General features: G+C 31.2%; 1 protein-coding gene across 2 annotated transcripts; it reads left to right on the top strand.

The window, feature by feature from the left end:
* Nucleotides 1-2,634: 2,634 nt before the first annotated feature.
* LOC130818851 (phenylcoumaran benzylic ether reductase Betv6-like) lies at nt 2,635-18,759 on the top strand. 2 transcript variants are annotated; one of them, XM_057685091.1, is made up of 5 exons: nt 2,635-2,985; nt 12,498-12,647; nt 16,437-16,680; nt 17,398-17,601; nt 18,326-18,759. In XM_057685091.1, exons 1-5 carry the CDS (start codon nt 2,812-2,814, stop codon nt 18,517-18,519), a joined length of 966 nt encoding a protein of 321 aa, XP_057541074.1. In that variant the 5' UTR covers nt 2,635-2,811; the 3' UTR covers nt 18,520-18,759. The 2 variants fall into 2 exon arrangements, with proteins under 2 accessions (XP_057541074.1, XP_057541075.1); XM_057685092.1 differs by lacking the exon at nt 12,498-12,647.
* The last annotated feature ends 355 nt before the right edge of the window (nt 18,760-19,114 follow it).

The raw sequence follows: 19,114 nt of genomic DNA, 5'->3' as shown, positions 1-19,114 counted from the left end.
ACAATAATAAAATTAAATAATAATAATTATTATTCAAAAAAAAAAAAAAAAAAGTTGAGTCGCACAAAATTGGGCGACTGAACCTAGGTCGAGTCGCCCAGATCTGGGCGACTGAACCTAGGTCGAGTCGCCCAAAATTGGGCGACTCAATTTTTATTTTTTTTATTTTTTTTTCTTTTTGGAAAATAATAATAATAATAATAATAATAATATTAATACAAATAATAATAATTTATAGATTAATGTGGTCTATTAGCTCAGTTGGTTAGAGCGTTGTGCTATTAACGTGAAGGTATCTCGAACTTGAGACCTTCACGTTAATAGCACAACGCTCTAACCAACTGAGCTAATAGACCACATTAATCTATAAATTATTATTATTTGTATTAATATTATTATTATTATTATTATTTTCCAAAAAGAAAAAAAAAAAAAAAAAAAAAAATTTGAGTCGCCCAATTTTGGGCGACTCGACCTAGGTTCAGTCGCCCAGATCTGGGCGACTCGACCTAGGTTCAGTCGCCCAATTTTGTGCGACTCAACTTTTTTTTTTTTTTTTTTGAATAATAATTATTATTATTTAATTTTATTATTGTTGTTATTATTATTATTATTATTATTATTATAAATAAAAAATTTGAAATGAGTGGCAAAATTGTAATTTTTAAAAAATCAGGGGCAAATTCGTACTTTCATTTGGAGGGGGGTGGCGAAAAAATGAAAAGGGTGGCGAAGTTTAGCAACACCCTTTCAGAATGGAGGTAGTATCTGAAAACTAATGATGAGAAAATAAACGTGGAAAATGCAAGATAATTCCTTTCTGTTTGGTCGTTATTTGAAAAGCATCTTACATAACTTCAGTATCTCCACCCAACCAGGCCATACATTAACAATCGAGTGAATACGTAAATCTATGAGGCCCAAGTTTGAGTGGCTTATAATTTTTCTATGGATTTTAAAATTTATTTGTTTATTATGTTATTATTGAATATTGATATAGAGAGGATAGATATCTTGATTTTCTTCAAATGGGTTATTATTTAAAATTATTAAGGAAATAACTCAACACGATTAGATTCATGGTTCTAAATTGTACTTCATCTCTCTGGTAATCTTGTTTACCTATTTATTACACCTATTTATTCTGTGTCTTATTCATGAACTACAAATTCAGAAAATAATTTTTAAAAAGTGGTGTGTTTAATTTAAAGAGATTAAAAGAGTATTGGGAATATTTGGTAATATTGTGATTGATATCAATATTAGTTATATAGCAACAATATCATATGACATGCTTGGATGTAAACAAGAATAAATCGTAAACAAGGATGTTTAAGAAAAACATTTTTCAGAAAATATACATGATACTCATTCTTTCAAAGAGTAAGATGTTATGACTATCACTTCATATGACATGCTTGGATGTATATAGGCAACCTATATCTTCATTATCATTATCATATCTGACCTGTCGTTAATAATTATTTGATTGTATATTAGCTTAAAATATTACTCTTATCATCTATATGAGTTTGATATATTTTTTATTTTGATCTCTCCATTTAATTCCAATTCAATTCTACTATAGGCATGGTGCTACATTTTTTTTACGTTCTTCTATAAACTCATTCTCTCTTTTAAACTCATCAAGATATGTAGATAGGTTGACGAACAAGTTTTTAATCAAGTTATTTTTGATCAGTTTATATTCAAGTCGTGTCATTTTTAAATAGAGTTTATTTGAGTCAACCCAACGAGTTAAGAATTTTATAAAAAATTATTTTACCTTTATAATTTTCTTAAAAACATATATATTTAAGATTGTTGTATTTGTTGTGGAACAAAATATATGATTTTAAAGTTACAACAATGATATGTTGAATCAACATACTAAAGTATACTAGAAATATCGTAGTTTCTGAATAAAAATCATAAGTGAAAATTAAAAGGATGATGTTATAGTAATAATTAAACTTATTTGATTAATTATTTATTAGTGATGATTTTACCTTAATACACTTTGACTTTCTATTGATCTTGACTCTTAATAAAGGGGCTTTTACGACTTTTCAATCTAATTGCTTGGTTACCAAGTAAGTAACCTCCCTAACCCAAAAATAACTACCCAATACTTACCACTTTCCTCCACTACCCTCCGTCTACCCATAATGTCCTACTTTTCTTTGGTATAACTCCCTCTTTGTGATTATAAATGTGTTACTTGTATCATTTCGCACCGGACGTTCATAAATACCATACCGAAACTTTGCCTAAATCTCTACTTATTATCATCTTTATCAATATACCAAACTATAATCAACCAACATCCCCATATATACAGTCTTGCATTCAATCTATTATTGTTCATTCATTAATCTCTCCTGACTTGAGCGTCGGAGGGGTTTTTCGGGAGATCATCAAAGCTAACGTGTTTTGTTGCAGGACTTCAGGTTACTTCCGCAGAAGAATTACATCACACTTTCAGTTCGTTGACCATTGACTTTGATAACGCTTCCACTTCAGGTATTTTAAATGTCTTTTGCACTTCTTCGTTTCATTACCGAAACGGCCAACAAAATAAGAAAATATATAAAAATGATTGAAATCGGAATTAATACGGTCGAATTTGACCTAGTCTTTCCCAAGTACTTTTGTGTGACGTTCTTTTCACACATTACGAGTGGAAGTTTTGAAATTATGACGGGCTAGCAGTTAACCTGGACGGTATAAAACCGTATCACACAGACCACATACCTTCCATTCCATTTCATAATTATAGTCTTCATTAGCTTCCTCCTTGTTTTGAATCCAATGGCAATCGTGAGCAAAGTGTTGGTGATCGGAGGGAGTGGATACATCGGAAAATACATTGTAGAAGCAAGTGTTAAGAACGGACACCAAACATATGCGCTTCTCCGGGAACAAACATTTTCTCAACCTCACATTCAAGATTATTTCCTGAGGCTTGGTGTCCATCTTATTCATGTATGTTCACCTCACTTATTCTACCCAATTATTTTTCCTTTCAGTTTTGATTTTCATTTTACTATAATTCCTTTTCTCTTCTTTTATCCTCTAACATTAATTTATGCCTTAGTGTTTGGATCAAATGGTATATATTTGCAAAGGTATATACGTTGCAAATCAATTAGGTGGCAACTCCACTTGAGTCTTTTCACTCTTGAAAATATATGTATATTAGCTATGTATAGCTAAGGAAAAGTGATACTCCCTTCTATTCACCATAGGAGTCTCATTTGATTTTTCACGGATTTTAAGGAGAGTCAAAAGTGGGACCCTAAGGGTAGAAAAGAGAGTGGTATTATGGGTTTTTTTAATGTAAGAAAGGAAAATTAGTATGGATAATGGAGGGTATAATTGAAAATATGATAAAGTTACTAAGAACATATAAGTCAAAAACCCATACCAAAAATAGAAATGAGACAATTAAGGTGACTTGACCATAAAAAGAAATAGGACACGTAAGCAGAATAGAAGGTAGTATAATGTTTTACATAGTACCCTCTTGATATAGAAAATTGGAACCAATATTTTAAATTCAAAGTAGTATATTGTTACAGTCGAAAATATCAATTAATTTGAACAAGTATAAATATATAATTAGATATGAAGACTAAAATTAAATTTCTTGATCAAAAAACAACTATTAGACATTTCTAAGCTTAATATGCAACTTATTTGTTAATGGAAATTGGAAATAAAAAATTATATAGTAACACTTATTATTTGATGAAAATCTTTTATCATTATTGGCTGAAAAATTAGGTTGGGATAATTGAATAATTAAGTAATGGGTTATAGTTATTAGCTGATAATGATAAAGGGGTAATTACATTTGATAATTTAAACAACAATTATTTTTGTGAGAGACCGTCTCTTTGAGAGACGACATCAAAACAAGAACTTCACATTTTTATTTTCTCTTTAATTTGTATTAATTGTGTTATTTAACCTATTTTTTATGTATCTTTCGGAGATATTGTCTTTCACAATAATTTGTATTTAAAAAAAATATTGGTCAATTATATTGGTTTTGACTTTGTTTTTTTTTAAATTAAAGGTATAAATTAAGGGGGCGTTAGTTACATGGAAATGTGATGAATTTGAGGATAAAAAGGCGGAATTGAAATTAAAAATTGATTGCTGAAAAATGTTAAAATATAATTTATTTTCTTATCTGATATATTAATGTGAATGATTTGAGAATTGTAATATCTCTTGTTTGATCACTTTCTTATGGCCAAATTTCGGTGGGGTTCGATAGAGGGTAGTATTAAGGTGCACTGGCATAGTTGGGTTAAATTATGCTTGCCCAAAATGAAACGGGGAATGGATTTTTGGGGACTCAAAAAGTTTTTAACCAGGCTCTTCTTGCTAAGCAAGCCTGGAGACTATTAGAAGGAGTAAACAATGGCTCTTGTCATATTCAAAGCAAGACATTTTAAAATTTCTGACTTCTTAAAGGCGAGGAGAGGTATGATCCTAGCTAAATTTGGAGTAGTATATGGGAAGCTAAGTCTCAGCTGATCGAGGGCTTAGGATGGTGTATAGGTAATGGATCTTCTGTCTCCGCTCTTAAAGATAGATAGATCCAATTGGGTTACTCCTTTTGTGGTCAGGATCATAGTTTGATTACTTCTGGCAATTTTCCTGTTACTGATCGCATTGATTTTGATAGAGCATATGGGGGGCTAAGTAAGTTCGACAAACAAACATGTGATGTTATTCTTTCTCTTTCTCTCTCGTCTCATTTCTGTACTGACAGATTGTTCTGATGGCAGAACAAAGATGGTTTGTACTCGGTTAAATCTGGGTATAGACTTGGTATGACGGATTCTGCAAGTTAATGCCCACAGTGTGTGCTCTCCTCTCAACAAATACTAGGACTATGTCTAGAATGTCTCGAGTCCTCCAAACCCCAACCATTTTCTTAGGAGAGCTTATAAAGGCTCCCTTGCGGTTAATGAGGTTTGTTTCAACAACAAATGCATCCCTTCTTCCAATTTCTCTAGATACTCTACTGCTCCTAAATCTATTCTTCATGCTCTGGTGGATTGTCCTTGTCTCAGATCTTTCTGGGTCCAAAATCTTGATGCTAGTCTTATTGATGAGGCTAGAAAGTCCTCGTTTTTTGACTTATGTTCATGGCTCTTCGATCATGCTGTTAAAGTGGATCTTTCCCAAACAGCAGCTAAATTTGTTTCTCTTACCCAGCAGTACACAACTCATAAAAGCAAGCTGCTACCTAATGCATGGGGTCCAACTTGGGCATTTATCAGTCATGATATGTGCCAAAAATTGAATGGATTAAAGTTAATTTTGATGCGTTTGTGGGTGTGCATATAAGAGGTTCAAAGGTTGAGATTCGAGATGAAGCGGAAGGGCTAATTGATGTTGGGGGTCTGAAGGTTTAATAATCAATAGAGTGTGGAGTGTAGTGAAGCTACAAACTTTGTATAGTTTGGAATTGGCTTTAAGGCTTAGTTACAACAAAATTCAACTTGAAGGAGACTTGTCAAATATGTGATCTCCAACATTGCTAGGGGCTTCAAGGGTACTGCTCCTTTGTTTTTCTTGTTTATCAAAGTATTTTTCCTTTGTCCCAGTCCTTTTGTTGACTTTAATATTAGTTTTGTTTGTAAAAATAGTAACTCTCTAGCTCACTTGGTAGCTAGATGGGAAATCAATAGTTTCAATTAGAGATGTAAAAAAATAGACCTGACCTGTAATACCGTCTGAAATCGACCTGTATTCGACCTGTTGGTTGACCCGAGGTGCGGGGACCTGTAATCGACCGAAACTCGACCTGATGTTGACCCGTAACCCAACATGTACCCAATTATTTTAGACCCATAATCGACCGGCACCCAACTTGAGCACAACCCATACCCGAGATTAACCCGACAATATGGTTAACCGAACTCGATTTGCACCCGACCTGATACAACTCCAACCCGCCTTTAACCCGATAAGTACTCGACATAATCCCACCCGAAACGACCCACAATCTACGTCCAAGATTAACCTGACAATGTGGTTAACCGAACTCAATTTGCACCCGTCCTATTGCAACTCAAACCCCTCTTTAACTCGATAAGCACTTGACATAATTCCATCCGAAATGACTCGAAACTTGTATTTGACCTAATTTGCAATTGACAAAAATTATCAAATCGTGAGCAATTAGTAACTATAATATTTTTAAGGAGGTGGTTTTTAGGGGGTGGAATAGTGGGAATGAAAGTGGGAACGGTAACGGTTGAAGGCGAAGATGCCATGCGTCTTATTCAGTTTTATGAATTTTTTCTGAAAACTGTTATAATCCTTTGTACCAATTGACAATTTCAGGGTCCTTTCACCATACTAAAAGATCGTTGCATTTTTATATTTTTTATTATGAGCTAGACTAAGGAAAGAATAAGGGACAAACTTGGGATGTATAGTTTGTCCTTTATCCCATCCTTTTATTCTGTGTCACTTTTTATTTTAATTTTTTTACTAATTATATTTTATTTTATTTTTGATAATAATCTCATATTTATTATTTATTATTATTATTATTATTATAAACGTTGTCTCAGTCATATAGCCTTATTAGCTTTTGGCACAAAGACTAATAAAATGAGCATAGTAAATTAAAATAGTGGGATATTTATAGATTAAAGAGAATATATAAAATTAAAATTGATGAGATCATATAAGGTAAAAGAACTATAAATTTATATGTGTAAGTTTGTTTAGCTAAAACAATTTCGGTTTTGGAAAAACAAATGTTGGATTCAACTGAATCAAATCTTTTCGGCTAAACTTAAGTTTGGTTCAGCTACATTAAGTTTTATTCATCTAAAAAATAGTTTGATTCAACTGCATCAAGTATAGTTTAGCTAAGAATAAGTTTTCTTCAGCTTAATCAAGTTTGGTTTAGATAAATAAAAGTTTGATTTAGCTAAATCAAGCTTAGTTCAACAAAAAAAGTTTGATTAAGCTAAATCAAATTATTTAGCAAAAAATAACTAAATCAAGTTTTGTTCATCTAAATATAGTTTGATTCAACTGTATCAAGTTTAATTCAACTAATATAAATTTGATTCAATTAAATCAAGATTAATTTAGTTAAAATTAAACAGTAAATATAGGCCCACAATCAAATCTTATCGACTTTATCTTAGGCTGAACCAAATTTGTCTAATAACCGACAACTTAATTAACCAACTACAGCTCGTCATGCTCCAATCACAAACGATTGCAACTTGAATAAATTGTATAATAAAAATAAAGTTCAATCCACATAAACTCAACTGCATTGAATTTTAACCGACCCAAATCTGAAGAATAACTGAATGCCCAACTCAAAAACGATATAATCAATCCGAAGTTAACCCGAACCCAAAATAACCCGACTTGATGCTAACCTAAAACAAAAAATGACCCGACACATAGTTTAACCAAACTCGATTCGACCTACAGTATATAGCCGATCTAGATTCGAACTGTATTAATCGAACCCGATACAAATCCAAACCGAATTTGGCCTAATCAGAAACCGAAAACGACCTAGTGTGGTATTAACCCGATATAGACCCATACTCGATTAGACCCGTAACTGAATCCACCCGATTCGAAGCGTTGAATTACCTGGGAAAACCCGAACCAATAAAATCCGATTCAAAACCCGATAGAGTAACCGAATTTACAACCCTAGTTTCATTGAACGTGTTTGTATGGATCCTTTCCCACCAAGTCTTAGTACTTTTGACTAGCTTGGATTTAATTTAATGGACAAAATACAATACTTACACCTAACAATAATTAAATTGTAGAAATCATTTTATTGTAGATATTATAGGTGATTAACATGGGAATCAAAGTAGCTAATCATATTGAATAAATTAATTATAGAGATACCATCGACTAATTCATTAAAAATGTTGATGTAAATAGAAGGAACTCAATGAAAAATAATATTTATATGAAAATAAGATCGTTATGATGTGTTAACGACAACTATATTGTAGCCGATCCTTAAACATCGCCATCATTTTCATTTTATCGTCACGCTCCTTCCTATTGAAATTACGAATTTGCCCCTAAATTTTAAAAAATTACGATTTTGCCACTGGACTTAAAATTTCCTATATATATATATACCCCAATCTCACTAAAAACTTTTCTTATAACACTCAAAAAACAATCTTACAACATCAAATTTTTGGAGCAAAAACTAAGAAATTCAATCCGCAAACAATTAATAGAGGTAATTTATTTTCGAATCGTATTATTTTAATTTTTTTTTAAAAGGAGGAAGTCGCAGAAAAATCCGCGACCCAGCAGCGGTTTAGTCGCAAGAAAAACCGCGGCTGGACCGCGGATCAGTCGCACAAAACGTGCAACTGAACCGTGGTCTAGCCGCGATTTTTCCTGCGACTGAACCGCTACTAGGTCGCGGATTTTTCTGCGACTGATTTATAATTTTTTTTTTTCCATTTTTTATGAATAATTGTTATTATTTTTATTTATATTATTATTGTTATTATTATTCCTGTTATTATTATTATTATTATTGTTATTATTATTGTGATTGTTATTATTATTATTAAATTTTTATTTTTATTTTAATTATTAATTTATTATTTTAAATATGTTTATTATAATAATAATAATTATTATTATTTTTAACTTTTTTATATTTTCTTGAATATTATTTTTATTATTGTTGTTGGTGGCGACTGTTTGTTTTTATTTATTTTTTTTTTGTTTTTAAGAATAATAATTATTATTTTTATTTATATTATTATTGTTATTATTATTATTATTATTACTGTTATTATTATTATTTTTACTATTATATTATTATTATAGTGATTGTTATTCTTATTATTATTAAATTTTTATTTTTGTTTTAATTATTAATTTATTATTTTAAATATGTTTGTTATTATTATTATTATTATTATTATTATTATTATTATTATTATTATTATTATTATTATTATTAACTTTTTTATATTCTTTTGAATATTATTTTTATTATTATTGTTGGTGATGTTGTTGTTGTTGTTATTGTTAATGTTATTAAATTTTCCCTTAATTTTATTTTTAATTATTGTTTTTGTTATTAGTGTTATGATTATTATTATTGTTTGTGTTATTATTGTTATGATTATTATTAATGTTATTATCTTTGTTAATATTGTTATTATTATTATTATGATTATTGTCAATTTAAAAAATTAAATACAATAATAATAATAATAATAAATAATAATAATAATAAATATGTTGTAACATTATATTTATTGATAATGATTAGTTAAATTTTGTTGTTGCTAATTAATTATTGTTTTTTGTTCATGTGGTTAATTTAACATAACGTTTGATTATGTTGATTTATTATTAATATTTACTTAAATTATCAAAAAAGTGTAGTAAATGACTGGTAATCAAGGAAAAGGAAAGGGTTTTTTTAGACACTTGTTGAGCGGTAATAGTTCTAGGCCTACCCTGCTCAGAGGGGACCCTCATGAGGGGGGTGTAACGGGTTCTGCTAGGAGGGTTAGGTAGGAAGAGGCTGTCAGACACAGTATGGCCCAAAGGTCGAGTGTGCTGGACCTAGTGCGAACCCCTTTTGATGACTAGGCTAGCAGCCTCCAGAGTAGTTGGGGGGTTTCTAGCGATAATGATGATGCTGATGATGTTGAGTACGTAGGCGATGTTATTCGCCCAGTGGAGTGGACTGTTGTCCGGGGGTCCGACGAGAGATTCGCACGTACCGGCCCTAGTTCTTCAAGCGCATCTGAGCGCGCCGGACGTAGTCACGTCGATAATGAACCGCCACGGGGGAGCAGACGCTCACAGTCCGCTGGCACGGACTGGTTAGTCACATCGCCTCAGCCCGGGGGGTCGACAGTTACGCGATTGATACCTAGCTATGGGGGGCACATAGCTAAACTTATTTTTGACGGCTCCGAGCGTACGCCTCCAGTTCTATAATGCCGTAGTAGGAAGAGACTGTTGGAGGCCATCATCGGTCTGAGGGATATAACCGATGCGCTGTACGATGTTCTACCTGCTACTCCCCTCGGTCGTCTACCGTACATTATGCACCAGCACATCGACTGTGCTTTGATATCGGCCTTTGTGGAGAGGTGGCAGCCGGATACGAACACCTTCCACATGCCATGGGGGGAGATGACGATTATGTTGCATGACGTGCAACGCATATTGGGCATTGCTATTGAAGGTTCTCTACCGGCTGAGCTTTCTGAGGTGGAGTGGCAGGTCGGTATCACCAATCTGTTCGGGGAGCCCATGTCTGAGCTACGGCAGAGAGGTGTATTCACCAGCGGCTGCGTGAACGTTGTTGAACTGATGCAGCTGTGTCATAGGTCCCAGGCCATGCATACCCAGTTGACAGCCTACTACATGGCTATTGTCGGCTTTACCCTACTGGCGGATAAGTCCAGAACCGGCATGTGACCTCACGCGATACTTGCCGTGAACGTCGATTAGGATGAGATCGCCTGGGGTGCGGTGACCTTGGCCTACATGTATCGGCAGCTAGGAATGGCATCTAGGGCTGGTTGCAAGACCATTGCGTGTTGCTTGACATTGCTCCAGACATGAATCTATGAGTACTTTCCCGCTTTTCGCCCTCATCCTCGCCGAGCAGACGTGTCTAATAAGATTAGGGCGGAGATGTGGTCCACGCCAAAGCCTTCCCGTGAGGTCAACAAGCTGAGGGACTATCGTGGTATACTTGAGTCCATAACGGAAACTCAGGTATTGTACATCACATCACACCTTCTTATGCATGTTATTTTAATTTTAGATTATTTATATTTGTTAACTTGGCCTGTGTGCAGGTGGAATGGACTCCGTACATGACTGCTCCAAGGGCCTTGCTGAATGAGCACCCACGCACCACCTTCATCGGGGGTACCACTTGCTTTGATATCATTGAGGTGTATATGCCGGAGCGGACAGTGCGACAGGTCGGCTTTGTGCAACCTATTCCCCCCCTCCTATGAGACCAACCAAGGTTGTGCGACCGGCACACGGTACCTACTCCTTGACGTTTGCTTCTTCGTCTGTGTACTTGGAGGCATGGAGTAGGTGCTCCCGAATATCTTCATTGATCCTATTTGCCCTTACATGACCATCTATGTACACTAAGAACGGATGGTTATGTCTTCCTTTTTCACCAGGACACACCCTTACCGTCCAAGGTTTTTCTCTTGGTTTACGACTACTTGCTACAATAAAAAATTTACACCCACAACTTCTACTTTTAGAACCAGGTCGGGCAGCATTATCTAAATTATGTAAATTACCCCTGATATTACCATAGCGGTGACATCTTAAATACACACTAACTCTAGAACGTCCTTCTTTTTGTTTATAAGAAGCACGTGTAAATTGAAAACCAATTGTTATTGCTATCGCATCCGCCCAACTATGTAATTCATCTAAGGAAACAAATTTCTTATCCGTAACAAAACTACCGGAGTAATCTACGTTATCTCCGAAGTTTTCAAACTCCTGCAAATTTGAAATAAAAATAATATAAATTACTTACATTAATAATAAAAATATAAATAATAATAATAACAAAAATTAATAAAAATAATAATAATAATAATAATAATAATAATAATAATAATAATAATAATAATAATAACAGTAATAATAATAATAATAATAATAATAGTATTAATAATAATAATAATAATAATAATAATAATAATAAGAAGAAGAAGAAGAAGAAGAAGAAGAAGAAGAAGAAGAAGAAGAAGAAGAAGAAGAAGAAGAATAAAAAAAATACAAATAATAATAATAATAATAATAATAATAATAATAATAATAAATAAATAAATAAATAATATGTAAATAAAAAAAATTTTAAAAAATTAAAAAAATTTAAAAAAATATAATCGCACAAACTCAGTCGCACAAAACTGGGCGACTGAACCATAGTCCAATCGCCCAGTTTTCTGCGACTGAACCATGGTCAGATGGTCTATTCGCCCAGTTTTTGCAACTTCTTCTTTATCTTTTTTTAAATTACACCGATTCAAATCGAAAAATGAACGTACCGGATCTGATTCATAGTCGCTTTCGTTAGCCATAGTTAATCGATTACAACTAACAGCTTGTTTAAAACCGAAGAACGTTTTTAGAGAGATAGTACCGTGTTTGAATTCGTACATCATACAAGAACGCGTCTGAAAATTCAATATATATAGGATTGCGATAAAAATGTTCGGGATTAAAGTGATAACAGTGTTATTAAGTGTGATTTACATTTGTTAAGCAATTTTAAGTCCAGTGGCAATTTCGTAATTTTTTAAACTCCAAGGACAAATTTATAATTTCATAGGAAGATGGCGATAAAATAAAAAGAGATGACGATGTTTAATAAGACCCTATTTGTAAAGGGTGTATTAATAAATAAAGTTAAATAATGATTATGAATGCAGGGAGACATATATGATCATGAAAGCCTAGTAAAAGCAATGAAAAAAGTAGATGTTGTGATATCTGCAGTTGGTCACCGTTCACACTCTAACATACTCATTCAAGATCAAATCAAGATATTAGCCGCTATTAAAGAGGCAGGTAACATCAAGGTATATCATTTTTGTCTTTTATTTTTATATATTTTACTTTTTATATAAGCCAAAGCTTCTAGTTTCTAATTTGTAAGTTCAAAAGCTAAACACTCTCAATAACATTTTGATTAAATGTTGGTATTAAATCATCATTATAATAATTTTATTATTTTTTCTCCACAAAATTTATATCATTCTATTATTTTGCTACAAAAAAATTAATTGGCGACCTAGAATAAGATCGGTTGATAGTCGGATTATTAAATAATTAAATTGATGACCTATCGACTAAAGACACTAGATCGCTTAAATTACAGTCTTTAATTGATCTAATTTATTATACATTTTATACATTTAATATATTAATTAAATATTAAACGCAATACTCAATAATAAATATATAATAATTAATAAATATAAGTGTAGCATTGGCTTTAGGAACAGCCTATTACGTCGCCATAGAGGAGAAGGAGTTAGCGATAGGCTGGCGACGAAAGGTGTCATCGCCCAGTACTGGTTTGTGAGGCGACGGGTAATGTCATCGCCCGGCTCGTTCGATTTAACGACGCGCTGGAGTTTGTTTTGCTTTTGGCGTCCATGAAATAAACGTCGCCCATTTTTCGAGTGGCTCGGGATACCCTCGCTCTTTTCCTTTTTTTTTTTTTTGTAGTGTATCTCGCTTAATTCGAACTCTCAGTTATCTCGATTGACGACAACGAGGGAGGGTGATTTCAAGATTTTCTCATACAAACACCTATGAACGACCACTAGGTCGAATTCGCGATTGACAGCAATGATTTAAGGTGGTTTCACTATTTGTAGCGGGGAGGGGGGGTACCGTTTTGCGAATTTTAAGTGGTGATGCGTATGTGTTCGGAGTGGTGGTGGTTTTGTTGTTTGCAGCGACTTTGTTAGTGGAGGGCGATTGCTCTGGATAGCGAGGCTGCGGTGGGAAAGGTGACTATGGTGGTGCACGGTAGGGGAAGGAAAGGGGTTGGTTATTTTAAATTTTAAAATATATTTTTTTTTAACCCCTCAAGTTGGTATTATTATAGGAAAAAAGTAAAAAAATATATTTTTTACGATAATCTTTACTAAAAAAATAATTACCAACTATTAGCATAACTAATATTGAACACTATTTAACACAAACGAACAAAAATTTCGACTATAATTGAATAATTAACACGTACCCACGTTCACAACTACCAACACCGTGCCCATACCTAGACACTTAACTCACCACCCTCCCAAACTCAATGAAATCCAAGCCCAATTCAATCAGCCACCATCCCAAATCTAAGCCCATGATCTGACAACACCTTCTGACCATGTTTGGTAAAAAGGCAACCGACTAAATTAGCTACCAATTGATTTGGAACCGACCAAAATAGCTTTAGTACCTATTTGGTTGGTAGCCATTCAGACTTGATTGGTGGGTTTGAATTTGACCAGTTTTTTCTAGTATTATTTAAAAGAATGCTACTAGATAAAATAAAAAATTTTTAAATAATATACATATTTAAAAATATTAACTTTTTCAAATCACATCAAATCAAATCAAAATGTATTTATATTAATTCAAACCAAATTAACATGTTAATTTATGAAAAAAAATTACTAAACTTGTACTCATTATTGCAATTTATCAGAGTATAAAACAAGTCTTAGCATATACTTCAATTAACAAAAACATTTTAAGTATGATAGTAAGTATTTTCTTAGAAAATATAGTTGTATATGTTAGACTAGTGGATGATATTGATATTGAACCAAAGAGTCTATATATTATACGTAGAGCGGTTTTTAACCTTAGCTAAGGTACACATTTGTTTTGGAATAAATAGGATCTTTTCTATCTTGACTTTTTTATATGAAATTTTATTTGATTAATATTGTTATGTATTTGATTGACTGTTACTCTGTTGTAGATGTCATATGATATTTTTATCAATAAATTACTAGGATTCTTTAAAAAAAAGATACACATTTGTCTAGAACCTAGAGCTAAAATATATTTAATACCTCAATTCAGTAATATTATCATATAAAACGTAAAACAACGCTTATAAAATCCAATACACTTATTTGTGAGTTTTTTGTGAGTTTTTTGTTGTATATCAAAGAACCAACCGACTAAAGTTTGAGTCTTCTTTTCATGTGATGTGGTTGTGGAGTTATATACTCCACATTGCGAAATTTAAACAAAATACAATTAATTCATTTTTTTTATGCTGCAGTGAAATATAAAAGTTTCTTAAAATATAAGGCGTAATAATTAGATAATATTTATTTTGTTTTTATTATTGATATTTTATTCTTTTTTAAAAAAAAGATACTACTTAGTCAAATTACTTAATAAAAAATATAAATTATATCTAAATTTAATTCAAATTAATATCAATATTAAAGTTATATATAAAAATAAATTTTTTTAGCCTTAAAAAATATGGAGCGTTGAGCGATATCACACTTTTCCTTGGCTAATGGACGACTTTGGTACAATAGAAGCGAAGTGTAGCTCTGATTATAACACTTACTATTCATGTTAGTTTTAGACTTTTAGGGATCGAATGATTAAAATAGCAGGTAATTTACCTAGAAAAAATATTTGACAAAGTTTATAATTATAGTATTACTACTCATATTATATTTCTTTATTCCTAAAATTTATTCTTATCATTTATCACTAATAGAATGTGATTAAGTACTAATGGAAAATTATGAGAAAACACATAAAGAAAAATTGTCAATTAATAAATCAACATTACTTTGATCCACTAAAAATAAATTTATTTATGTTTTTTTAAATAAACCCATCAATTATATATATTTTCTAAAAATAGAATCCACTTATTGTTTATAATCATCTTCAAAGCTTTTTTTGTAAGTCAAACAATCATGAATAAACAATAGTTGTATATATTTTCAGCAATTATACCGAATAGATGAGTTTATTTAAAAACAAACAATATTTGGACATATTTTAAGCGGATCGAGCAAAAACGATTGATTTATTTTTGACAATTTCCCCAAAAATTATACTTCTTCCGTTCTTATTTAATTGCACTGTTTGCCTTTTCACACTCCTCAATGTACGAGTTCAATCATTAATAATTTAATATATCTAATTATACATATAAAAAATTATGGAAATTAGAAACTAATACACTATGATCCAAGACGATTCAAACAAGATCTCATATGACTATTTTTTAACTTATAGATTACCGACAACATGAAAGTCAATTTGCTTGATAAATAGTACCGAAGTCAACTATTCCCTCTTATTTATACTAAGTATCTTATTTTCTTATTAGTTCAAGTCACCCTATATGTATCATTTCTATTTTGATTACGTTAACTTTTTCACCCTATAAAAATTTAAAAATGCCACTCTTTTTCTTTTACATGTGGTCCCATTTAACCATATAAAATAACGAAAAATCAAATAAAATACATTAGATGAATAGGAGGAAGTATAATGCAATAAAAATTAAAGAGGAAGTATAATTTAAGTATTGTAATGAAAAATACCAAAACAGCTCCAATTAACAATTAACATAATGATAATGAAGATACAAAATAAACCAAGTGTAAACTCAACCATAACTCTTTAGTTATCTCATGAAAACACACTAAAACCAAGTGTAACATTCATGAATTTTCATTGACATTTATAAACAAATAATTTATTGTTAACTACATAAAATAATAATTTTAAAGATTTTTTTTATTACTTTCAATGTAAAACATGACCATTTGATTACAATTCTAATATTACACTATATTTTTGATTAATTTCAGAGATTTATTCCATCAGAATATGGAATGGATGTGAGTAGGGCAAGAGTGAATGCCATTGGTCCAGCAAAGAGTCTATTTGAGGCTAAGATGGTAATTCGCCAAGCAATTGAAAAAGAAAGAATTCCATTCACTATTGTGTGCAGCAATTATTTCGCACGTATTTGTATTCCTTACTTATTTCAATATGATATTCAATCCTCAACCATGGATCATGCTATCATCTTTGGTGATGGAACTTCAAAAGGTTGGTAATTATGTTTTATATGAATTTCTATTATTTTTTTCTACAATATATTGACTTGTTTAATTAAATTCAAAGGACAAAGAAAATTTTTTTAAAATATATTTAATTAAAAAAAATATTAGATTTGTACAGTCCAATCATATGAGTGGCTGAAGCACTACGAAAGTATTCAATCGTTTAAACTTTTCAATCTCAAAAGCTCCGTACCGTAATTAGTTTGAAGTTATTTTTATATCAAGATTGTGCTCATTTAAAAATGAAAATATTACTCATATTTCAAAAAAAAAGTTAATTGAACTTTTAGCTATATTTCGCCAAAATTTAACCTTGTTATTGAAATATTTCGCCAAAAAAATTTATATTTAACACGAGTCTTATATATATTAATAACGACTTTGGTCCAAACAAATGTTACAATCAATTTATTTTGATGTTATCTTTTGATTAAGCTGAATTGAATTTAGTTGGAGTTTCATGACGACATTGCACATTTATCATGAAAAAATGGTAATCATTATTTGTTTATTTATTTATTTTGTGATTTTAATTTGACTAATTTATTAATTACTATAGAATGAGGAATTAATGGTGATTGCATTAATAAGTTATTTTAGTTGTTTATTGTGGTTCCTTATTATTTTAGTTATTTTAGTGCTAAATGTTATTAGTTGAAGAATAAGATGAGGAATTTTTTTGTGAATTGATCCACATATATAGCAATATTTAGCATGGAAGAAGACATAGCCACGTACACGATGAAAACCATAAATGATCCAAGGACCATAAACAAGATTGTTCATATTAGACCCGACGGCAACATTTACTCATCCAATCAGCTTTTGTCTTTATGGGAGAATAAGATTGGCAACACTGTTTCATGTAAATACATCACAGAGGAACAACTTCTTAAGGATATTCAAGGTATGTATATACACTAAAAAAAATAGTACTCTTTTTTGTTTTAAGATTGAAATAAAATCTATACACTAAAAAAAATATTATTATGGATTGTTTTAATAAGTTTGATATCAAAATAAATAAAAGGATTCCTCTAATATATAGGAGTCAATTATAAAAAGAAATTAATATTTTTATTCTAATTATTTTCTTAAAATTTCTATATTTGAAATACATTTTTTACACGGTAGGTAAAATTTTTCATATTACGTACCCAATGTCTTTAAAATTTAAAATTTAAATGTTTTCCTATAATATCGATATTAATTTTTATATAATCATCCAAGCACTAAAAAAGGTAATTATAAATTGTTGTAATAAGTTTTTTCATATTATTAATTGATGAAATAAATTGGGGTGAATTAGAACGGTAATTAATAGTTAATTTTAAATATTTTTCAAAATAATCATATTACTAACTACGAAAAAATATAACCAATTTAATAGAGTAATATATTTAACACAAAACACTCACCCCGTAATATGTAGATATGTACCCTTAAAAAGACTAATGTATTACTAACGTTTAGATTTTTAATAGAAGAATCTTTATCAACTTCGACTATTCTTGTCATGTAACTAAACAATATCTTATAAAATCATGACATTTGACGAAGTTATAAAAAACTATTATTTATCATTTTACAGTATGTATTTAATTATTATATATTTTTTGGCTTTTTCATAGATGAATCGGATGCATTAAATAAACTAATATTAGCAGTTGCTTACTCAAGCTTCGTGAAAGGAGATCAAACTAATTTTGATTTGGAGCCATCCATTGATGTAGAAGCCACTAAACTATATCCTGAGGTCAAACACACCACAGTGGATGAGTATCTTGATCATTTAGCTGCAACTTCATCATGTAATACTAATTAGTACATGCTTTTCCTTTTTTATTGCTTAAGATTGTTGGTATGTTAATGTATTTTAGTCTTGATTGTAAGCACTATCTTTGTTTGCTTAATAACACAAATTGTTATGAGGTGTTATTGAGAGGCGTGTAACGTGTTAAATTAAATTGAATTTATTGTGAACGTCGGTATATAAATGGGAAAATATGAGGTGCCCGCAATTCATAAGTCAAGGATACCATTCTAAAACCATATGTCAATGGGAAGAAGGACTCTAATAACATATAAAGTGTGCATACACCATCTTTAATTTGTCAATGTCGAATAAATCATCCCAACGCCCCCTTCACATGCAAATCCCCGTCAAGTTCACATGTGGAAGTAATCAGTTAAGGTGGGAACGCCATTCTTTTCAGACCTGCCATTTTTAATTTTGGATCGAACCATCGGTTCTGATACCATGTTAAAATAGGTTGGACATATTGTATGTTAAAATAGGTTGGACATATAGTGAATGCCAGTGTATGAACGGGGATACACGAGGTGCACGCAATTCATAAGCCATGGAGATATACATCATTTCAAAATCATATGGTAATGAGAAGAAAGACTCCGATAAC

This window comes from Amaranthus tricolor, chromosome 7, assembly GCF_026212465.1.
Source record: "Amaranthus tricolor cultivar Red isolate AtriRed21 chromosome 7, ASM2621246v1, whole genome shotgun sequence".
Taxonomy (NCBI): Eukaryota; Viridiplantae; Streptophyta; class Magnoliopsida; order Caryophyllales; family Amaranthaceae; genus Amaranthus; species Amaranthus tricolor.
Note: the sequence above shows the minus strand (reverse complement) of the source record. Positions and strands in the feature narration are given on the sequence as shown.

Excerpts from the sequence above, each read along its gene's own strand:
- LOC130818851 (XM_057685091.1), top strand. The coding sequence starts at position 2,812 with ATGGCAATCGTGAGCAAAGTGTTGGTGATCGGAGGGAGTGGATACATC. Across the intron at positions 12,648-16,436 it reads AAGAGGCAGGTAACATCAAG|AGATTTATTCCATCAGAATA; the intron begins GTATATCATTTT and ends GATTAATTTCAG. Across the intron at positions 17,602-18,325 it reads ACTTCTTAAGGATATTCAAG|ATGAATCGGATGCATTAAAT; the intron begins GTATGTATATAC and ends GCTTTTTCATAG.